The sequence below is a fragment of the Danio aesculapii genome, chromosome 7, assembly GCF_903798145.1.
Source record: "Danio aesculapii chromosome 7, fDanAes4.1, whole genome shotgun sequence".
NCBI classification, from domain to species: Eukaryota; Metazoa; Chordata; class Actinopteri; order Cypriniformes; family Danionidae; genus Danio; species Danio aesculapii.
Genome location: NC_079441.1, coordinates 70,759,715 through 70,784,213, shown reverse-complemented (window position 1 = coordinate 70,784,213; position 24,499 = coordinate 70,759,715). Strand labels below are relative to the sequence as shown.

The window sequence follows — 24,499 nt, the reverse complement described above, 5'->3', positions numbered from 1 at the left end:
GGTTCATAAAAAAATTAAGAACTGCTTTTATTCGAGCCAAAATAAAACAAATCAGACTTTCTCCAGAAGAAAAAATATTATCAGACATACTGTGAAAATTTCCTTGCTCTGTTAAACATCATTTGGGAAATATTTAATAAAGAAAAAAAATATTCAAAGGGGTTTAATAATTCTGACTTCAACTGTATATTATACACACACACATATATATATATATATATATATATATATATATATATATATACACACCGTAGCATTTATGTTATATATATATTTTTTTCCGTTTATATATATATATATATATATATATAAAAACATAAAAAAATGCTAAGGTTAATATTATTATCCATTTTTCCCCCTGATTTTTTTTTCAAACCACTAATGTAAGTAGTAAAATATTATGCACCGTTATCTTGCCAAAGAATAAATAAGTTAGTTATTAGAAATAAGTTATTAAAAATGTTTAAAACAAACAAACAAAAAAAAAAAATCTCTGTATTTGATAAAGAATTTAAAAAGGAATAAAAATGTCAAACTGGATCTCACCAAAAATAAATGCTAAATATTTACTAGAAAATATTTTTCCTACTTAAAGTGAATGCACATCTCATTTTGTGAAGAGAGCGTGTGCTTTTAAAACATCAAGTGCGTGCAAAGAAAGAAAAAGAAACTTGCAAATGAAGTAGAAATAGTCAACATGTAATATTTTTCAGCTGCTACAAGAAATGCATTAGAAATACAGTGTTTCATACAACAACAACAACAACAACAACATTAAATGTGCATAGCAAATATACAAAATAACCACAAATGCATTTATAGAATCAAACACAACACAAATACATTAACAATATAAATATAAAAAAAGATTGAGTGTTCAAAAGCACCAAAAACGATGCGCTTCTCCACAAACGCACTTATAAAATCAAACACACCAAAACGCATGAACTATATATTATAATATATATATATATATATATATATATATATATATATATATATTATAATATATATATATATATATATATATATATATATATATATATATATATATATATATATATATATATATATATATATATATATATATATATATATATATATATATAAAAAAAGAAGTCAGTGTTCAAAAGCACCAAGAACGATGCGCTCCTCCAAAAACACGAGGCACCAGCTGCGGCATTAAAGACTGTATTTTTTTATGCTGCTGTATTGATGCGCAGCCTCTCCCAGACTCGTGCTCTGTGTTCAGGCATCAGGCAGGGTTTGAGGACGGGCTCCAGCGTCTGAACTCTCCTCCTGAAACGCTCTCGGTCTCTGGCCATCTGCAGCCAGCAGGAACCGTCCCGCGCGGATCTGCTCGCAAAACTCCAGACCAGCAGAGGGCGCACACACACACGCTCGCTGAAACACACCTGCGGGGCGAGAAACAGAAGAGCTTTGTTTTTATGTGGTGTTGCTGCATGCACAATTTCACACTGATAAGCCCAAATATTATTACTCAAACTTTCATTGATCCAATAGAGAATGGGAATCTACGCTACATCGAATTGCGGTCAGCCATACGCCTGATTTAGACTTCTGCGTTGATCGCACGTGTCCATTTCCTTTAGAGGGAAATCATTTGTCATCGTTTGATATCTTTAACTGATTTATTTTCATTGAAAGTTTTTTATTGTATTTATTTATAGTATATATAGTGTTTTAAATATAGAGAATTGCGAAATATAATCATCACCTAATGAACTGTGTTATTGCTCAAGCGAAATTAGCTCTAGAATAAATGGACAGCATTTTCCAAGCGCATGATTAATTCTAGAACTATTGTTGATTTTAATGATTATAAATTGATAAATGCAATTAGCGTTAAGCTTGAATGATGTTGGGTTTTTGTAATTAACAAGTCGTCGGTTTTCACAAATGAACTGAAGTACTACTATAGTGCCATGTCAAATGGTTAAATAATTGTAATAAGTGTTTGCAAAACCTCCCTCTCCTTTCACTTTCAATGTTTAATGCTATTATTATTATTATTATTATAATTATTATTATAGCTATTTGATATTGTAAGTGTCTTTCCTTCTATATTGTATATACAGTTTTTTGGCATTATAAATACATTTTTAAATAGTCACGCTGTGTTAGTCACAGGTCACATGACATCTGAGAAACAGGCAGTGCTCTGACTGTCAGCTGTTGCCAGGAAGAAGCTGATTCAGAGTGTTTCAGTGTTTACAACACTTTCAGTGATTTCATTTCTTGCTTTATTTTTCACATTTGTGTGTAATTTTGAATATCATAATCAGTGTTTTTTTCATCTGTTTGTGTATTATTTTATGAGTTTAATTACTGATTTTTAAATTGTTTTATTTATTTTTTTGTAATACAATGATAAATATTCTTACTTCAATAATAGTTTAATTGATCAACTTCATCTGTTGCTTAATCTCCACCCACCTTTTCCAAAATGTATGCATGATTTAGAATTTCAGAAATACTGTACTGAATTACTTTTGATAATTGAAATATTAAAATGAAAATTAATTTAAAATTAGAGATGCCAAAGTCTGACAGTGTTTTTTAATGCTTATTTCTCAATTACAGTTTGTTTTTACACTATGAATATCATTATCCTTTTTTATTAAAATGTTTTAAATGCCAATTTAATGTTTGTTCCCATCAGTGTTGTTCTAAAATAAAATTTATGAATTAAAATGAAATAAACACATTTAATTCAATATAAAATTTGATTAAAAACTCTGACAACTTCCTGAAATAAAGTGTTTAAAGTTGAAGTGCTAATTACCAAAGCTGAAATTAATTATTATTATTATTATTATTATTATTATTATTATTATTAATAATAATAATAATAAATTAGTTAAACTAAACTGAATAGAAAATAACTTTAAATTGGATTAAATTAAACAGAAAACTTCCAGTATAAATAACTTCTGTGACCTCTTCCTGCTGTTTTTAGAGCGTCTTGACTCTCTTCTAGTCTTAATGTTATCAAAATAAAATCGAATACGCAATAAAACATTCATTTATACAACATTTAAAATCATTTCTGTAACGTTTACCCTCTTCTCATCATTTTTCGACTGCATTTTCCGCTTAAATCTCCTCTAGTCATAATTATATTTAAATTAAATCGAATAACTAATAAAAAAAACTAAATTCTATTAAATTTTCTACATTATTTCAGTGACGTTTACTTTCTTCTAGCTGTTCTTCTTCTGCGTTTTCGCTTGACTCTTCTAATCGTAATATTATTTAAATTAAAACATAAATAAAACTAAATTATACAAAAATATTCAAAGTAATTTCCATGATGTTTACCTTTTTTCACCAAGGTTCTTAGAGTGCGTTTTTGCTTGACTCTTCTAGTCATAATATTATTGTTATTATTATTATTAAACTAAATCGAGTATCAAATAAAAACACTAAATTATACTAAAATATTCAAAGTAATTTCCATGATGTTTACCTTTTTTCACCAAGGTTCTTAGAGTGCGTTTTTGCTTGACTCTTCTAGTCATAATATTATTGTTATTATTATTATTAAACTAAATCGAGTATCAAATAAAAACACTAAATTATACTAAAATATTTAAAGTAATTTCCATGAGGTTTATCTTCTTCCCACTATTCTTTCACTTGGTTTTCATTTGACTCTCCTCTAGCATTAATAAAATTATTTAAATAAATCGAATACCTAATAAAAACACTAAATTATGAAAAATTCAATAGAAAACCTTAAATACTCTAAAGTAATTTCCGCAACGTTTACCTTCTTCCAAGGTTTTTATAGTGCGTTTTTCGCTTGACTCTTCTAGTTGTAATAATTGTATGTAAATCAAATCAAATCCCTAATAAAAACACTAAATTATAAAAAATTCTACGTAATTTCCATGACGTTTACCTTCTTCCCGCTGTTCTTCGACTGCGTTTTCTCTTGACTCTCTTCTAGTCTTGTATCTGCAGAAGGTTGTGTTTTGATCGGCTGTGTGTTTGTTCTGGAGCTGACAGACGAGCAGAAGCTCAGAGGATTATACGGATCTCCATTATTGAGGAACGATTCCCAAATCTCAAGACTTTCAGCTGAAGCTTCAGAATCATCATCATCATCTGACCAATCAGAATCTTCAGTTTCTTCACCTTCCTCTTCATCAGACTCCCATTCTGCTTCATCCTCATCCTCATTCCCTGAAGATTCCTGCTCTTTTCCCTCCAAATCATCAATCCCTGAAGATTCCCGCTCTTTTTCCTCCAAATCCATCTCCGGATCCTTCATTTCCCGCTCTTCATCCCTGGTTTCAGGCCTCTCCAGGGCCTCCGCACCACTTTTCTTCAAGACGCCCATCATGGCTACTTTTCTCCCGACGCAAATGAAGAAAATCATCTTGGACTTGAGGAGCTGAGCTACACTCACGCAGTAGTTCTGGACGGTGTTGACAGCCTGCCACAGATGCAGCTTCATTTTCATGACCGATGCTTTTAAATGATCAATAACACACAGATCTTGACGTTTACTGGACAACAGGCTCATCTCAGACTGGACGAATGAAGGTTTCTGAGGTAAACAGCCTTGATGTGGCGACGGGTGAGGTGTGGAGATGGTGAATGGTGCCATAATCACACTCAATCTGTACGGATACAAATATAGAGATGCTGAAATGTTCACATTTAGAACAATGTTAAAGGGATAGTTCACACACAAATGTATTCTCTCATCATTTCTGTCACTTTTGGAGTGTCTTTCTTTTGTTGAACACAGATATAGTCATACAGACTTCAATTAATAGTATTTGTTTTGTTTGTACTATGGATGTCTAGCTATGTTTACATCCATTTTTATGTGCATTTTGGATTATCGCATTAAACAATGCTTGATGGAAATGCCATGATGCACATGAGTTTTAAATATGCATTAAAAAAACGTATGCACACAACTGAGTAGGACAGGCATGTCCAAGCTCGGTCCTGGAGGGCCGGTGTCCTGCAAAGTTTAGTTCCAACCCCAATCAGACACACCTGGGCTAGCTAATCAAGCACTTACTAGGCTTTCTAGAAACATCCGTGCAGGTGTGTTGAGGCAAGTTGGAGCTAAAATCTGCAGGACACCGGCCCTCCAGGACCGAGTTTGGACACCCCTGGAGTAGGATAAACTTTTCATTTGATAAGAAATGTGCATGAACTACAATGAAAAGTTTTACCAAATAACTTGCAGCATGCGCATAAAGTCATGCGTTTTTGTTAGAAGAGATTGTGTGACGTTAAAAGTGTGGTTCATAGTTAAATAAAAATAAACCAGCAGAGCGAGCACATTGTAAAACATCAGAAATGGTGTTTTAGTAATTCTAAAATGCCTTAAATCTCAGTATATTATTAATATTACATTATTAAACACCTCCAGCATCTGCGCTCCATGTCTCACAGCTCCAAATGCCACTACACGTTCATTGAGTCTCATTCTCTGAGGCAAGTATTTATTAAATAAAGACTCCTCACAGTTTCTCCTATCACAGCATTTCTTTTTGATATTTGCCGCTGGTTTATCAGGAAGCGACGATTTTCTTCTCTTTGGCTTATTGACTGTGCTATCTTATGCAATATTCCAGTTTGGCCGTTTTTTTCTCCCTAACATTCTTCAAAATATCTTCTTTTGTGCTCAAGATATGGTTTAGTTTAAAAAGTTTAGAAATCACTTGATTGCCAGTAAATTAGTGTTTTTGTTTTGTATTTTTGGCTGAACTGTCCCTTTAAAACCTTGAATAGAGTTGTTGGTCAATAAGACGGGTGTTGTTTGGGTTGTTGCTACAATATAGTGTGACACATGATAATGTGACCAGCCCTGCTTGTAATTGTGAGCCGTCTACCACACAAAAACAATAAACAACAGTTACCATGTAATACCAGCTTCCTCTAATAAGGAGACCATGGTAATACCATGATTTTTCTTTTACATTATTGAGTTTTAACCCACTTAATCCCAAATATTTACTCCTTAGACAACACAAACGTCACACCTCCTGTGATATATTGATTAAAATATGGTTGTTTGTTAAGAAAAAAAACTGTCAAAACTACATCAGAATTAAAGTGAATTCAAAATGTTAACCATATTAATACTACCGATAAGAGTAACCATTAAAATACCAGCCTCTGATCATGATCACAATGAAATCTTGTTTTTTTCTTTTGGTTCATGCAAAATTTAATTCTGCCATAATTTCTGTCACTTTCTGAGTTTCTGTCTTCTGTTGAACACAAAGATATAGTCATACAGACATCCATTAATAGTATTTGTGTTGTTACGTACTATGGATGTCTATATTTACAGCCACCTAATTTGATGTGCATTTTTGGAAGAAAAATAAATAAATAAAAATAATAATAATAAATAAATAATTAAATAAATAAATAAATAAAATAAAAAATAAAATAAAAAATGAAATAATAATAATAATAATTAATTAATTAATAATAAAAAGAAAAGAAAAAATATATAAAAATAAATAATAATAATAAATTAATTAATTTTAAAAAAAGTAAAAAAATATATATATATATAAAAATAAATAATAATAATAATAATAATAATAATAATAATAAATAAAAAAATATATAAAATAAATAAAATTTTAAATAAATAAATAAAAATTCGCATAAAAATGTTAAGGAAATCACAAATTTTAAACATTTACAAAATAAAAATGATGTGCACAACTGGGTAGAATAAAACTATCTGACATGCATAAACTACAAATCGAAACGCATTTACAGAGTCATGTGATTTTGTTTTATCAGATCATGTGATGATTGATCATGTGACCATTAATGGATAAACCAGTAAACCATCTGAAATGTTGTTTTGGTCAAACTTACATTATCTTCATTTTGTGTTCAACAGAAGAAAGAATTAATTAAAGTCTAATTTTGGGTGAACTGTCCCTTTAAAACAGTAATAGAGTTCTCAGACAATAAAATGGCTGTTGTTTATTTTGTTGCTACAACTTAGTGTGACACATGATAATGTAATAAGCCCTGCCTGTAAATATCAGTTTAACAATAACAATAAATAATCATTTTACCATAGATATACCCAGCTTTGACCATGATACTATAGTAATACCATAATTTGTTGGGAAACAATTAGTGTTTAAAGGAATAATTAACCCAAAAACGTGTTTATTTACCCATAATTGTGTTTGAAATACATGTTTTTTGCACGCATGTACCTACTGAACGTAATTGTTTTTAGTGTTTGCATGGCAAATTGTACGGAAATGCTGATTGTTGTCAGCGTGCTGATGTTTATTTATTATTCTTATTATTATGTTGGATATTTCCAAAGGTTGTTTCTGAAACATAACCATAGATGAAAACAGAAATGTTGATTAATGTGTGCTAAATAAACTATAAAGTAAAAACAACATACAATTCTGTCAGTATTTACTCACTAATCGTTTCTTAATCCTCCATTAAACACAAAACAAGATATTCAAAAAAAAAAATACATTAACTTGTGTAGTATTTTTGGTTGTTAATGGCTGCTAGTTTTCAACATTCTTCAAACTATCTTCTTTTGTGTTCAACACAAGAAAAAAACTCCTAAAGGTTTTGAAATCACTTGAGGGATAGTAAACCATTATTAAATCTGTATATCTGGGTGAAATATTCCTTCGTGTAATGAAAAGTACTCGACTAAATATCAGATTTTCCGTGTATTAACGCAGTCTCTTACCTTTGTGTTGTCGGTCAGCCTGTCGCTTGGCAGTCGCTCCAATGCAGATTTAGTTTTCTGATACTGAACTTACTAACGTACTCAAAAACGATGTTTGAGCAATAAGTCGACTTCAATTCAGACATAAACTCCATGTTCGCTTTGTTCAGAAACATCTCGCGCTCGGTTTGGGTTTCACGTATTGCATTCTTCTGTGCTGTAAATATAAATGTGTTTCTGAGCGACGACTGTTGTTTATATATGATACCATTACGTCAGCGGACGGGGGCGGGACTTACGTGACTTACGTGACTTACGTGACTCATTGGGAAATCACGTAGCCGCCGTCTGGTTTCGAGAAAAATAATGTGGGCAGGGCTTGTGCGGAACAGTCTGGTTGAGACTGGATTGCATCATAAACAAATAAGGAAAGCGAAGTCCAGAACAAAACAAAAACACCCAAAACCAGGGGACTTACTCTCTCACTGTCATTATTAGGTAAAATCCTAGTACACAAATGGAAAATACTGTCGACTACAAGACACACGGGCTCATAAACCAACCGGTAATGTACTTTATACCATAAAAAATGGCGATAAGCAACATAAATTTGCCACATGGTGGGTCAAAGTATCTCACAAATGAACTGTGAGTAATAAACAATTCATATAATGACAGACAAAACATTATCAGTGTGATTCAAGACACTATAAATAGGATTACTATAAAGATGAGCTCTTAACAACACAAAAATTCCCAAATGTAGAATCAAAACATTGAAAGAAGGACATTTGAGGAGCCAATAATCCAATAATCAATGTCAAATATATTGCATAAAGGTTCAAGTTTAGACATTTGGTCATAGCCTACTTTACAATTATGTACATTTACATTTAGTCATTTAGCAGACGCTTTTATCCAAATATGTTGTATGAATTAATGTTAGTTCATTTATTTATTAACTTGCACAAACTATGAACAATTCATATTTGTTAATGTTAGTTAATAATGGAAATTAAGCCAATTAATTAAAGTCTGTTGACTTTTATTAATGCGTTTAGTAAATGTTGAAGTATGATTAATAAATGGTGACACGGTGGCTCAGTGGTTAGCACTGTCGCCTCACAGCAAGAAGATCGCTGGTTCGAGCCCCGTCTGTGTCAGTTGGCATTTCTGTGTGGAGTTTGCATGTTCTGCCCGTGTTGGTGTGGGTTTCCTCAGGGTGTTCCGGTTTCCCCCACAGTCCAAACACATGCGCTATAGGTGAACTGAAGAAACTAAATTGACCGTAGTGTGTGTGAAGGAGTGTGGGTGTTTCCCAGTACTGGGTTGCAGCTGTAAGGGCATCCGCTGCTTAAAACATATGCTGGTTAAGTTGGCGGTTCATTCCACTGTGGCGACCCCTGATGAATAAAGGGAGCTAAGAAAGCAATATTTGTTGGAATATATATATAGTAGATGCCCTTTCAGCCACAACCCAACACTGGGAAACATCCATGGGGGCATGCAAGAGATCTGCAGAGTGGATGGCAACATCAACAGCCTGAGGTATCAAGACATTTGTGCTGCCCATTACATTACAAACCACAGGAGAGGGCAAATTCTTCAGCAGGATAGCGCTCGGTCAAAGTGCTCCAGGACTGGCCAGCCCAGTCCCCAGATATGAACATTATTGAGCATGGTAAGATGAAGGAGGAGGCATTGAAGATGAATCCAGAGAATCTTGATGAACTCTGGGAGTCCTGCAAGAAGGCTTTCTTTGCCATTCCAGATGACTTTATTAATCAGTGATTTGAGTCATTGCAGAGATGTATGGATGCAGTCCTCCAAGCTCATGATGGAGTCAGACACAATATTCATTCTGTTTCCACTGCAGCATGAGCACATATTCTATACTGGACATTATTGAAGGTTCAGTGATGAGACTTTTGTCTGAGCAGAGTCAGACTTTACTGTCCTAATGAAATCTGTCAAAATCAAGCCATGATCATGTTTTATTGTGGTAAAATAAGAGTAATCTAGAGGCCTTTGCCTTTCAAATAAGCCACTTCTGATACCAAATCATCAACTAGAAGTCAAGTTATTATTAGTTGTACCTAAAACTTATGATAGTCGACAAGACTTTTGTCAGGTAGTGTAAAATAGACACACATATATTATATTATATTATATTATATTATATTATATTATATTATATTATATTATATTATATTATATTATATTATTTTATATTATATTATATTATTTTATATTATTTTATATTATATTATATTATATTATTTTATATTATATTATATTATATTATATTATATTATATTATATTATATTATAGCTTTTATTTTGTATTCGATTAATCTGACGAAAATCCAGTATTTTATTTTGAAAATTAAAGAAAATATTATCAGACCTTTACAGAATGACACAAATATGAACTTTTGACTCAAACTCAAACCTGATAAATACAGTCAATTTAGAGAAACTGATCATTTTGAATCTTGAATTATTTCCCCCCTATAGTTATATATATAAAGACTGGAAAAACGTATTCAACTTCATCACTTACAAAGACAAATCAGAGTATCACATTAACCGAAAAGACAAACTGGAGTAGAAAGTAGTATTTACATGTACATTTTATTCCAATATTATACCTAGCCTGCAATAAGAGTCTTACACACACACACACACACACACTTTTGCTTTCAGATTTAAACAATGATCTATTTTGTCTCGGATCCACTTCATTGTTTGTGAAGTAAATTATATTGAGTTTATCCACAAGTCTAATGTCATAAACTTGTCAAGGCAACGTACAAATCATGCATTATAAAAAAAGGTCAGACGTGAGTTAAAAAGTGGCACGATTTCTAGAATCAGCTGATTAATAAAGTCTGGTGACCAATTTCAGACACTTGTATGACGTCTGTGTAAGCCCTCGGGGAAAGGGTTAACAGGCAATGTGATTATCCCATCTTGTGATCCAATTTCCAGCCATGAAAGAAGGTATTTTATTTGTGCAGAAGGAGTCGTATGTGCGCACACACACTCATTCACCATACCAGAGAGCTGCTGACGCTGGTAAGTGTTACGATTCTTTCTGGACTTCTCATCACTATACGATGTCATTTAAAGGCTTTATTATTATTATAGTAGGCATCTGCGGTTCCATTGTATCCAGGCAAACTTGGAATTCCGAAAACATTCTTGGAATAATGAGTTCCGTAGTATCCATGGAAACATGGAATTCCAAAAAGCGTTCTAAATACTGTAAATATATATTGTGTGTTATATATAGTGTTCATTTATGGTGGTGAATTGCATTATGGGATGTTGATCTCTGCTCTGTCCACTTTTGATGTTGAAAATCATAATATATATGTGTATATCATTCTACAGTTTAACAAAGGGACTATTAGTGATGTTTTAGTGGTTTGAAATAATATAAGAAATCATATATAGAGTCTATAAAATAGCAGGAAATGTACAAGCAGTTTACAAGGTTTCTGTAGCGTAATATACAACACCAACCCAGACAATATAGCACTGCAAACTATTAGAAATGTTCATAAAAGTCACTGTTTTCCAATTTTTCAAGGTTAAAAGTTGTCGGAAGAAAGATCAAGCTCTCATAATGCAACTCAAAAGCAGAAATAAATGGGGAAAATAAAAACATGTTAACACAGAATATGTTCAATTGTTCAGTTGTTTAGTTTTTGCCATATATTTATGGTTGTGAATTGCATTATGGGATGTTGATCTCTGCTCTGTCAACTTTTGATGTTGAAATTTCAACTCTACAGTTTAACAAAGGGACTTTTTATTGACGTTTTAGTGGTTTGAAATAATATAAGAAATCATATATAGAGTCTATAAAATAGCAGGAAATGTACAAGCAGTTTACAAGGTTTCTGTAGTGTAATATACAACACCAACCCAGACAATATATCACTGCAAACTATTAAAAATGTTCATAAAAGTCACTGTTTTCCAATTTTTAAAGGTTAAAGTTGTCGGAAGAAAGATCAAGCAACTCAAAAGCAGAAATAAATAGGAAAAATAAAAACATGTTAACACAAAATGTGTAAAATTGTTCAGTTGTTTAGTTTTTTCCATATATTTATGGTTGTGAATTGCATTATGGGATATTGATGTCTGCTCTGTCCACTTTTGATGTAGAAATTTCAACTCTACAGTTTAACAAAGGGACTTTTAGTGACGTTTTAGTGGTTTTAAATGATATAAGAAATCATATATAGAGTCTATAAAATAGCAGGAAATGTACAAGCAGTGTATCACAAGGTTTCTGTACACTGAAAAAAATTATTCAACGATGATTCCTTGGATTTACTCAATTTTTTACGTTAAGTGGTTGTAAACAATTTATTTGTGTTGAATTTAAACAAACAAATTAAGTTTAATTTTCTTAAATTTAATTTGTTTGTTTAAATTCAACACAAATAAATTGTTTGCAACAGTTTTGCAGACATCATTTTTGTCAATGTAGCGTAATATACAACACCAACCCAGACTATATAGCACTGCAAACTATTAGAAATGTTCATAAATGTCCCTTATTCCAACTTTTCAAGGTTAAAAGTTGTTGGAAGAAAGATCAAGCTCCCATAATGCAACTCAAAAGCAGAAATAAGTGGGGAAAATAAAAACAAGATAACACAAAATATGTAAAATTGTTCAGTTGTTTAGTTTTTTCCATATATTTATGGTTGTGAATTGCATTATGGGATGTTGATCTCTGCTCTGTCAACTTTTGATGTAGAAATTTCAACTCTACAGTTTAACAAAGGGACTTTTTGTGACGTTTTAGTGGTTTTAAATAATATAAGAAGTCATATATAGAGTCTATAAAATAGCAGGAAATGTACAAGCAGTGTATCACAAGGTTTCTGTAGCGTAATATACAACACCAACCCAGACAATATATCACTGCAAACTATTAGAAATGTTCAGTCACTGTTTCCAAGTTTTCAAGGTTAAAAGTTGCCGGAAAAAAATCAAGCTTCCATAATGCAACTCAAAACTAGAAATAACTGTTCAGTTAAATTGTTCAGTTATTTAGTTTTTTCCATATATTTATGGTTGTGAATTGCATTATGGGATGATGATGTCTGCTCTGTCAACTTTTGATGTAGAAATTTCAACTCTTCTGTTTAACAAAGGGACTATTAGTGACGTTTTAGTGGTTTGAAATAATATAAGAAATCATATATAGAGTCTATAAAATAGCAGGAAATGTACAAGCAGTTTACAAGGTTTCTGTAGTGTAATATACAACACCAACCCAGACAATATATCACTGCAAACTATTAAAAATGTTCATAAAAGTCACTGTTTTCCAATTTTTAAAGGTTAAAAGTTGTCGGAAGAAAGATCAAGCAACTCAAAAGCAGAAATAAATAGGAAAAATAAAAACATGTTAACACAAAATGTGTAAAATTGTTCAGTTTTTAAAGGTTAAAAGTTGTAGAAAGAAAGATCAAGCTCCCATAATGCAACTCAAAAGCAGAAATAAATGGGGAAAATAAAAACACGTTGACACAAAATATGTAAAAATGTTAATTTACAGATTTTTCAATAGTGTAGATTATTCTTTTAGATCAAAATGTTTAGTTTTTTGATGGCATCACTGCGAACACCAACTTTTGGAAACCAAAGTTTAAGTAAATGATGATAAATTGATTATCAGCACTCTTTTTACTCTGTAAGTATCTACTGCAAGTTTAACACCTAAACCACTGTAAAAACTGGTATGACAGCAACTTTTATGTTCATTCATTCATTTCCTTTGGCTTAGTCTCTTTATTCATCATCAGGGGTCGCCACAGTGGAATGAACCGTCAACTACTCCAGCATATGTTTTACACAGCAGGTGCCCTTTCAGCTGCAACCCAGTACTTTGAAACACCCATACACTACGGCCAATTTAGTTTCTTCAGTTCACCTATAGTGCATGTGTTTGGACTGTGGGGGAAACCAGAGCACCCTGAGGAAACCCACGCCAACACGGGGAGAACATGCAAACTCCACACAGAAATGCCAGCTGACCCAGCCGGGACTCAAACCAGCGAGCTTCTTGCTGTGAAGCGACAGTGGTAACCACTGAGCTACCATGCCGCTCCAATTTTTATGTTACTTAAACTTATTTTATTAAGTTTGTCAGGTTTCAGCATATTGGTTTGTCAGTTTAACTAAATATCTGTAGTCTCTATTTCAGAGGTCGCCACAGCGGAATGAACCGCCAAAATTGAAGTAGATTTTAAAAAAAGAGAAAGTTAATGCATGTGTTTTGAGGAAATTGATGAATGATGTATGGTTTCTTGTATGAATAATAATAATTAAAAAAACTAAAACATGTTTTTGGTTTTAAAAGGACTTCACATTGACGTATTAATATGATTAATATGCTTAAGTGTTGTGAGTATGGTTTAAAAATTATTTCATTTGGCTCTCATGTTAGCTTGTCATCAATTTTCTATTTAATCTGATGGATTTAATGGGTATTAGTTAGACTTTAGGATGGCCTTGTGTCTATGGATCAGGTCTTTATATGTGGATTCATTTTTCTAGTCTTACATAAATTGGCCTATATGAATTTTTTGGACCGTCACACAAAGACAGTTCACCTAAAAATAAAGATACTGTCATCGTTTAATAGGATAGTGAAATTTCTGTCATTATTTGCACAGTTTCGCATTCGCTTTCATTTTAAACCTGTAAGGCTATTTTGGAGGGTTTTGATTCCCATTGACTTGCACTGAATTTATTTTGTCTATAAAATGGAAGTCAATGGGAATCAAAACGGTTTGGTTATCAATATTCTTCAATATATATATATATATATATATATATATATATATATATATATATATATATATATATATATATATATATATATATATATATATATATATATATATATATACATTCCACAGAAGAAAGTTAGTCATATGGGTTTGGTTGAGTAAATGATGACTTGATTAAAATGTTTAGATGAATTGTCCCTTTAATTAGCATAATTTAATTAGATTTAATTCCTTGAAACATGGCATAGACATAAAAATATTAACATAACATAACATAACATAATGTCTTGTAATAAAACAAAACATTAACATAAAATTAGCATAACATTGACATGACATATATACACACACACACACACACACACACACACACACATATATATATATATAGATAGATAGATAGACAGACAGACAGACAGACAGACAGACAGACAGATAGATAGATAGATAGATAGATAGATAGATAGATAGATAGATAGATAGATAGATAGATAGTATCTGGATGCTGCCTTTATGATGCAAGCTGAGATTGCATTGCCCAGAGATGCAGTGTCAGACACAATTCACTCAGGGGAGCTATTGACGTCACTGTGAGGGGTGGGGTCAGGAGAGCGCTTTAAAAAGCATTGGATGCAGCTCAGCTTGCATCTGCACTGAGTCTGCAGCCAGAACCCTCTCCAACATTAACATGACAATTTACATATTACAGCAATAACAAGATATATTACATAACGTAACACACCATTACCATTATCAAAATCCTTCAAATTATATTCGTGTGTTCCACAGAAGAAAGTCAGTCATACGGGTTTGGTGGCGTAAATGATGACATAATGTTCGCTTTTAGGTGAACTGTCCCTTTAATTAGCAGAATTTAATTAGGTTTTTTTTTTTTGAAACATGACATAACATTGACGTAACATGACATGACAGCATTAGCATAACACATAATGTAACTAGCTGGCCAAAGATTAATCACATGCAAAATTGACATAATATATATGTGTATATTTTTCTTCAGCTTAGTGCCTTATTTATTAGGGGTCACCACAGCAATCAATCGCCAACTATTCCGGCATATGTTTTACACAGCAAATGCCCTTCCAGCTGCAACCCAGTACTAGGAAACATCCATACACTCTTATTCACACACACACTCATACACTGCTTATTCAATTTTATAGCGCATGTGTTTGGCAGAAATGCCAACTGACCCAGCTGGGACTCAAACCAGTGACCTTCTTGCTGTGAGGTGACAGTGCTAACCACTGAGCCACCGTGCCGCCCTCTCTCCAGTTTATTCTTATTTTATCTAACGTTTGGTTTAGATTTCTGTTGTCAATAGCTGGGTATTGCATATTGAAATGTGTCATTATTTTATATCTTTAAAACCATAATTGCACATCTTCTTCCTCTTCTTCCTCTTCCTTTTCTTCTTCGTCAGTGTGTGTGGCTGCATGAGCTCAGTATGAGTGCTGATGCCGTGGTCGTGGGCTGCTGCTGCTGCTGCTGAAGACAGTGATATGGAGTCAGGCTCCTTGACCCCTGCTGGCCCCGCAGTGGAGTTTGGTCTCCGGAGACTCTCTTTCGCCTATCAGGACCTGTTGGAGATTCCCTACGACACAATCCTGAAACAGCAGGACAGTCTTGAGGTTCTGGACCTCAGTTACAACCTCCTGGACGAGTATCCTTTTCATTTACCTCACAATTCTGCTTTTATTTTATCTCAGAATTAGGACTTTTTTTTGAGGGGAACTATGTTTGTTTTCACAAGATGTAAAATAAGTCTGTGTGTGTGTGTGTGTGTGTGTGTGTGTGTGTGTGTGTGTGTGTGTGTGTTTGTGAAGATTCAGCTCAAAATACCACACAGATAATCGTTTGTAACTCTCTGAAACTGACCCTTTTAGGTTTTGATCCTAATTGTGGCGTTTTGGTGACTGTCGCTTTAAATTCAAATGAGATTGTGTTCTTTTCAGAAGAGGGCGGAGCTACAAATACCTGTGTGTCAGCCTAGTAGCAGATTCAAAAGCAAGACTGCTGTCCTATGCTAATAAGGGAGAGATTGTCACTAGTGGGCGGGGCTTTCCCCCTCTGATGACATCATACAAAGGGAGAATGTCAATCGAAGTGTTTCTGCAGACTGTTTTCATCAAGTGTGATTATAAATAATAACATTATTACATTTTTACCATTAGAAGCTGGTTATATTCACAGACTGTCGCCACACAATTGTGTTTAAACCCATTATCAAAGTGATTTTTGCTTAATAGGTCCCCTTTAAACATTCATTCATTCATTCATTTACTTTCCGGCTTAGTCCCTTTATTAATCCGGGGTCGCCACAGCTGAATGAACCACCAACTTATCCAGCATATGTTCTACGCAGCGGATGACCTTCCAGCTGCAACCCAGTACTGGGAAACACCATACACTCTCATTCATTCACACTCATACACTACGGCCAATTTAGCTTACCCAATTCCCCTATAATGTGTTTGGACTGTGGGGGAAACCTGGAGGAAACCCGGAGGAAACCCGGAGGAAACCCACACCAACACGGTGAGAACATGCAAACTCCACACAGAAATGCCAACTGACCCAGCCGAGGCTCGAACCAGTGACCGTCTTGCTGTGAGATCGTGCTACCCACCGTGCCACCGTGACGCCCTTTTGCCGTGATGACAGTACATAATATTTTACAAGCCATTTTACAAGATACTACTCAGTTTTAAAGACTTAACTAGGTTAATTTTAGGCAAGTCATTGGACAAGAGTGGTTTGATCTATAGACAATTAAAAAAGGCACATTTAAGGGGACTCATAATATTGACTATAGCAGATATATTATTTTAATAATTCATTTTTATTCTAGGGCGAGAAGGTCGCTGGTTCGAGCCTCAGCTGGGTCAGTTGGGGTTTCTGTGTGGAGTTTGCATGTTCTCCCTGCGTTTGCGTTGGTTTCCTCCGGGTGCTCCGGTTTCCCCCACAGTCCAAAGACATGTGGTACAGGTGAATTGGGTGTGTATCCGTAGTGTATGTGAATAAGTGTGTATGTGTTTCCCAGTGATGGATTGCAGCTGGAAGGGCATCCGCTGCATAAAACAAATGCTGGATAAGTTGGCGGTTCATTCCGCTGTGGCGACCCCAGATTAATAAAGGGACTAAGCCGAAAAGAAAATGAATAAATGAAATGAATTTTTATTATAGCCAAGTTTAAAAAGAAACCCAAGAAATATATGAAGAATTAAGTAAAACATTATACGAAACATATTTAATAGTAAAAAGATTGAAAACATTTGAAAAAGAATTAAGATTTCACAATTGCATCTTCAGCCATTGTGAACTGTCAGATCTTTGCTGGTTGATGTTTTAAAGAGTTTCTCTCCTTAACCACGCTGCTATCGGAACCCGGCTCTTTTAGGAGGTTTGGAGAAGCTCAGCACTCTCATCCTGGACTGCAACAACTACAGCGCTCATGTCAAATTCCCCTTCATGCCCAGCCTCACCACCCTGTGGATCAACAAGAACAAAATCAGCAACCTGCCCATCATAGTGGAGGAGATCTGCTGCAAGTTCCCCAACATCAAGTCAGTTCAGCACAGATTTAAAGATCTAAGCACATGATCTAAAGTGCACTGTCTGAATCAACCTTTGGGGTTTTAAGAATGGGAAAAACAGTCTGCGTGCCCAGCGCATAGTCTAAAAGTGTTGTCTTTATTCTCTTAATGAGTTATGGGTGTGTTTTGGGTGTCCAATCAGAGTCTCATCTCCCATTCCCTTTCGCTGATTCGCTATTTACAGTTGGAGTCAAAATTATTAGCCTTCCTTTGAATTTCAATCTCAGATATTTTCCAAATGATGTTAAACAGAGGACAGATTTTTTTCACAGTATTTCCTATTGATTGATTGATTTTATTTGACAATTGTAACAAAAATATACAAACAAGTCCAGTTAGACCAATTCATACATTATTTCAAAAACTGTCGAGGATAAAGTACACCAAAAAGCCACGGGCTTATTTCCATTGTGGTCCTCGATATTCTTTAAAAACGATCGAGCAAATCATAAATGGAGTGCAAACATCAACAGCTCAGCAACTCAGCACAATAAAACCCTCAACACCTTTATTCTTCTTTGGCTCTCGGCGAAGGCGGTCGCACTTTTTCCCTCTCCGTCCCGTATCTCTCCTCGCTAGCTCCTCTTGTCTTTGTCTTATTCTATCTCAGGCTCTCCGTGCCCTGCTATCCAAACGAATCTCCCGGATAGCAAGATAAGGAGACGCTCTGAAATTCCTGCTCCTTGTCAAGGACACCTGTTGGACTATACAGGCTTACGCACACACACAGATACACAGCACGACACTTCCTGGCCCCAATCCATTGCCTTCGTATGCTTTCACCCACTGGAGGGGGTAGGCGGGTCTGTGACCAGCTCCTCCATGGCTGCAGGACCTGATGGCTGCCCGCCCTTACCGAACTATATCCACACCCCCTGTTCCCATCCCTTGTGCCAATGTTATGTCTTGTCGGTGTGTTTTTGTGCTAGATTGCTGGGGCTTTTTCTTTCTCCCTGATCTCACATTGCTCTAACTTAAGAGCAAGGTGAGAGGGACTTTTTTTTTTGCCTCTCTCTCCTGATTGTATTTTATTTCCTGTTCCACCTCCTGTGACCTGTCTTCCCTGGAGTTGTGATGTCTGTGCACGGTCGGGGCATTTCGTTGCCTTGTACTTGTACATGTGTAATGACAGTAAATTGAATCTAATCTAAAAAAAACAAACTGTAAAGCAACCACTTTTTAATTTCCCTTTTAGAAACACTCTCAATTTGAATCTCTTTAAAAATCGTGGGCAAAACATTGCAAGCAGCAGAGCTACAGTAGTACACAAAAAAGAATTTCTACCTGATTCACTCTTAAATCTATATGGGTAAATGTCCCTGCTACACGCTCTTGTAGAATGACAATGTACCTCACTAACTAAAACGTAATAATTAAGAGAGTATTTTGCCACCATTTTCTTTAAAATCTTAAAAACGTCACTAATTTTACCCTATTCTCAACTTTTAAAATATTACTTTGGCTAATAATGTTCATTATTTAAATGTGTCAGTGGAGGTACTTTCATAACAATTCTACACAACTTATTTTGGGCCGTCTGCCATTTATTTTTCATTTTTTTAGAACTACCGCTGTACCAAAAAACTGCAGCATAGTCAAAGTATGGCTGCACTAATGCACTTGCTAAAGTTTTCAAAGTTTGGGTATCTAGGAGCTCTGCCTGTCTTGCTAAAAACCTACTTTTAGAACAATGGACTATAACAGCCATCTTTTCACCTGTCAAATTACTATCTAAAACTTAACCCAAATAATTCACTTCCTGTTTTGGAGTAATAATTAGATCCCCTACTTTTATCTCATTATATTTTTTCTTCTGGAGAAAGTCTTAAGTGTAGAGTTTCGACTAGAATAAAAGCAAAACTGAGCACACTTCCACATCACAGAATAAGGTGGAATAATTTGCACAGCGTAATACTCACTACTGTCGGGTACTTTCAGAAGGGCTTGTTAGATTTTGCTGTATTTGGCTTAACCTTTCTTTAGTGGCTCGCCAATGTATTAGATGACTCTAATACACAAGTAAACTGACCTTAGTTCAGTTCTTACGGGGAGAAGACTTTATTGAAGACTGTCATGGTCACCAGCGATCCAGCCTGTTCAGGTAAACATTCAGATCGCTGGAGAACTACAAATCTGCCAGCAAAAGAACTACATATTTAGTCATGCACTACTCACACACCTGGCCTAGATCCCCATGATTGCAAACAGACACAGCTGAATCTGTTCAGGACTAATTACACACACTATATATACACCTTTCAAACACACACATGTTGCTGAGTCTTGTTAAACTGTATAGTGAACATTACAATGCGTTTTTCTTGTCTTGCCTTCTGTATTTTTGAACCTTGCTTTGTTTTGTTTGTTTATTCATGTCTGCTGCCTGCCTTTTGACCATCTGCCTGTTTATTTGACCACGACTCTGGATTGCCCATATACATCTGTTTGCTCCTGTGTTGACTGTTGCTTGCCTAATTATCTCTGTCTCAATAAACCTGCATTTGGATTGTCAGCACCCCTGTTGTCAGTGTTCACTCCATGTTACAAAGACAGTGAATAGTGCAGTTCCTCAGCAGCGATGTTAACCCTTCAGTCTGCAGGTAACTTAACCAAGTCTGTGAGACAGAACTTTATATTAGCCACAAACAAACCATTGGGTTTACTAAGCTCAGCAGGACCCTCTTATCAGATGTTTCAGCTGTTGTTTTGTTTATACCCATAGAGATCGTAAAAGGGGCATTTAATTCACACCTATCAGTTTGTAAGGGTTGAGGCGCAGGTCGCCTCCAACATAATCCATTCAATGTAAATGCAACTGAAATAAATTGCACATAATCTTTCATGCTGCTCTACTTTTGATCTACTTGCAATACATTTTTTTTGGCAGTAATGTACTTTTACTTGAGTATTATTTTCAGTATTCTTTCCAACACTGAATCCTTTGATTTTCATGATATTGTTTGACTCCATTGCAGAATTCTCAGTATGATGAACAATGAAGCGGCACCCAGTTACTTTAACGGAGGCAGTCTCACACAGTACATCGACTACAGGTGAGAAATCTACCAGCAAGCAAACTACTTTTGTAATGTTGATGGTAATATTAGAAAGCACCAAAGCAGACACGCCTATAACGCAACAAAGCCCTGCCCCCTTTAATGTTGGAATTAGAAAGCACCAAAACAGACACGCCCATAACCCAACAAGCCCCGCCCCTTCAATGTTGAAATTAGAAAGCACCAAAACAGACACACCCATAACCCAAAAAAACCCCGCCCCCTTAATGTTGAAATTAGAAAGCACCAAAACAGACACGCCCATAACCCAACAAAGCCCCACCCCTTCAATGTTAAAATTAGAAAGCACCAAAACAGACACACCCATAACCCAACAAAGCCCCGCCCCTTCAATGTTGAAATTAGAAAGCAACAAAACAGACACGCCCATAACCCAACAAAGCCCTGCCCCCTTAATTTTGAAATGAGAAAGCACCAAAGCAGACACGCCCATAACCCAACAAAGCCCCACCCCTTCAATGTTAAAATTAGAAAGCACCAAAACAGACACACCCATAACCCAACAAAGCCCCGCCCCTTCAATGTTGAAATTAGAAAGCACCAAAACAGACACACCCATAACCCAACAAAACCCCGCCCCCTTAATGTTGAAATTGGAAAGCACCAAAACAGACACGCCCATAACCCAACAAAGCCCTGCCCCCTTAATTTTGAAATGAGAAAGCACCAAAGCAGACACGCCCATAACCCAACAAAGCCCCACCCCTTCAATGTTAAAATTAGAAAGCACCAAAACAGACACGTCCATAACCCAACAAAGCCCCGCCCCCTTGGTTTTGAAATGAGAAAGCACCAAAACAGACACGTCTAAAACCCAACAAAACCCCGCCCCCTTAATGTTGAAACTAGAAAGCACCAAAACAGACACGCCCATAACCCAACAAAGCCCCGCCTCCTTAATGTTGAAATTAGAAAGCAACAAAACAGACACGCCCATAACCCAACAAAGCCCCGCCCCCTTAATTTTGAAATGAGAAAGCACCAAAACAGACACGCCCATAACCCAACAAAGCCCCGCCCCCTTATTGTTGACCTCAGAACGCAATAGCACCAGTTAATTAAGGATTGTTCAGTTAATTAGTTAATGATTAATGGGTGAATGAATGAAATAAAGGGCCGATGCTATGCCTCAGTGGTTAGCACTGTCACTGGTTTGAGTCCCGGGTGGGTCAGTTGGCATTTCAATGTGGAGTTTCCAAGTTCTCCCCATGTTGGTGTGGGTTAATCTCATAAAATCTTATAATACAAGTGTGTTGCTTTTTAATTGCTAATCTGGTTGTGTGTTCAACTCTAGTCCCATACTGTGACCTAATATCTGCACTCAGGTTTTTCCACACCTTTTTATAAGTGTATACTACCATCTAGTGTTCATGTTCTGCCAGTCCAGATTCAGGATAGTCTGTACATATGAGATCTGTGTTGTAGTCTAATTAACTCCTGTGCTCCTCATTACCAGGCAGTATGTGATCAGTCAGATCCTCGGTCTAGAGGTGCTGGACGACACAGAGGTGCAGGAGAAAGAGCGAGAACAGGCCCGCAAAACATACCGGGTGCAGAGGATCAGAGAGGCCAGCAGGAGGAGGAAAGAGCTTCATCGCTGACAGACCATCATCATCATCATTATCAAATCATCATCATCAAATCACCATCATCATAAAATCATCATCATCATCGTCAAATCATCATCATCATCATCATAAAATCATCATCAAATCATCATCATCATCATCATCATCATCATCATCATCATCATCATCATCATCAAATCATCATACCGGGTGCAGAAGATCAGAAAGGGCAGCCGGAGGAGAAAAGAGCTTCATTGCTGAAGGACCATCATCATCATCATCATTTTCAGACCATCATCATCATCATAAGACCGTCATCATCATCATCAGACCATACTTATTAAGTCATCATCAACATCTTCATCATCATCATCAACATCATCATCATCAGACCATCTTCATCATCATCAGACCATCACAGTTATCATCATCTTCATCATCATCAGACCATCATCATCATCATCATCATCATCATCAAAGAACATCAACAGCCCCAGCACTCCTTCATGAGCTTCACCGCACAAGCAGATCACATTCACACCATATCTGAAAACAACAAATAAATAAACGTGTAATGGTGTGGAAATCTCTTCACTGTCTGTTGTCTTGTTTAATCTACTGTCCCTCTCCGTCCCTTTCCCCCGCTCCCTCTTCAATTCAATTCAATTCAACTGGCATGACTGTAAAAATGCAGCATCGCCAAAGCTTAAAATACTGTGAGAAACATAACAACAATAGAAAGATCAAAATAAAGCAATAGGAACAAGACATCACAACAGTTTAAACTCAAATGAGCAATGTAACAAATTAAAACATGTGAACATTTCAACGCAACGTCTTTAACCTATAAACACACTCAGACTAGACAAAAACATTGATAAAACCTTCATTATTCCAAGACTTTACCCTATTTTATAGTAAAATTTAAAGTACACACCTCCTAACACTTCCTTTTTTATTAAAAGAAATGTTTTCAATGTACTTAAAGACTCTGATTGGATGAGCCAAGATCAAAGCACCTAATATACTTCACTTAATATGAGTTTATTATACTGCAAGGCAACCATAAACAGTTTACGATAGCTACAGGACTATAGTTGAATTAATTAATGCCTCTTCATATTGCTGTTGCCACCATATAAAAGTAATTCGGGCTTAAAAGCATGGCACTGTAATCTAGTTTATTGCACTGCCGCTGAAGCAGATTATTTATAGCCAATAAAATAGCCCGTATGGTCTTGTGATAAGGCAAATCACCAACATGCTCTTCATATCTGTTGAACTCCGATAACCACATCACTGAACCACACCCACACGACAAAATACTTTAGTCCTTTATAGTAAATACATTAGTGTTTTTAAACCATACTATAGTAAATCGGACTGTATTAAAGTATTTGTACACACTTTGTTAAAGAATACAGCATACTGTATAGTGAACTCTGGTGTGTTGTAGTATAATATACCCATATAGTTGTAATGGCGGTCATTTGTTTATATTAGTTGTGTTACCATAGCCATAGAATTACCACAATAGAAAAATTCAAGTACTCTACTATAGTTAATAGATATTATTATATAAATAAATGTATGCCAATAATATTTAATTATAAATTAAGATCGCTGGTTCGAGTCACGGCTGGGTAAATTGGCATTTTTGTGTGAGTTTGCATGTTCTCCACGTGTT

At 35.2% G+C, this 24,499-nt stretch overlaps 2 protein-coding genes across 3 annotated transcripts; one reads left to right on the top strand and one right to left on the bottom strand.

Annotated features, from left to right (window-relative positions):
- Positions 1-1,097: 1,097 nt before the first annotated feature.
- ppp1r15a (protein phosphatase 1, regulatory subunit 15A) lies at positions 1,098-7,964 on the bottom strand. Its single transcript, XM_056462440.1, has 3 exons — positions 7,751-7,964; positions 3,926-4,649; positions 1,098-1,415 (listed from the first exon to the last, which is right to left on the bottom strand). Exons 2-3 carry the CDS (start codon positions 4,634-4,636, stop codon positions 1,200-1,202), a joined length of 927 nt encoding a protein of 308 aa, XP_056318415.1. The 5' UTR covers positions 4,637-4,649; positions 7,751-7,964; the 3' UTR covers positions 1,098-1,199.
- A 189-nt stretch (positions 7,965-8,153) lies between these two features.
- LOC130233011 (leucine-rich repeat-containing protein 72) lies at positions 8,154-23,402 on the top strand. Of its 2 annotated transcripts, none has more exons than XM_056462992.1 (5): positions 8,154-8,227; positions 15,995-16,235; positions 17,956-18,137; positions 21,143-21,220; positions 22,701-23,402. In XM_056462992.1, the coding sequence occupies exons 2-5, from the start codon at positions 16,029-16,031 to the stop codon at positions 22,843-22,845; spliced, it is 612 nt and encodes a 203-aa protein (XP_056318967.1). In that variant the 5' UTR covers positions 8,154-8,227; positions 15,995-16,028; the 3' UTR covers positions 22,846-23,402. The 2 variants fall into 2 exon arrangements, with proteins under 2 accessions (XP_056318967.1, XP_056318966.1); XM_056462991.1 differs by lacking the exon at positions 8,154-8,227 and adding an exon at positions 10,706-10,807.
- The last annotated feature ends 1,097 nt before the right edge of the window (positions 23,403-24,499 follow it).

What these genes read in the sequence shown, in the direction of transcription:
- ppp1r15a (XM_056462440.1), bottom strand. Translation starts at nt 4,636, where the DNA reads ATGGCACCATTCACCATCTCCACACCTCACCCGTCGCCACATCAAGGC. An exon ending in CGAAGAACAGCGGGAAGAAG is followed by an intron (nt 1,416 to 3,925) that starts GTAAACGTCATG and finishes CTCGCCCCGCAG; the next exon opens with GTGTGTTTCAGCGAGCGTGT.
- LOC130233011 (XM_056462992.1), top strand. Translation starts at nt 16,029, where the DNA reads ATGCCGTGGTCGTGGGCTGCTGCTGCTGCTGCTGAAGACAGTGATATG. An exon ending in GTTACAACCTCCTGGACGAG is followed by an intron (nt 16,236 to 17,955) that starts TATCCTTTTCAT and finishes CGCTGCTATCGG; the next exon opens with AACCCGGCTCTTTTAGGAGG. An exon ending in TGCAAGTTCCCCAACATCAA is followed by an intron (nt 18,138 to 21,142) that starts GTCAGTTCAGCA and finishes ACTCCATTGCAG; the next exon opens with AATTCTCAGTATGATGAACA.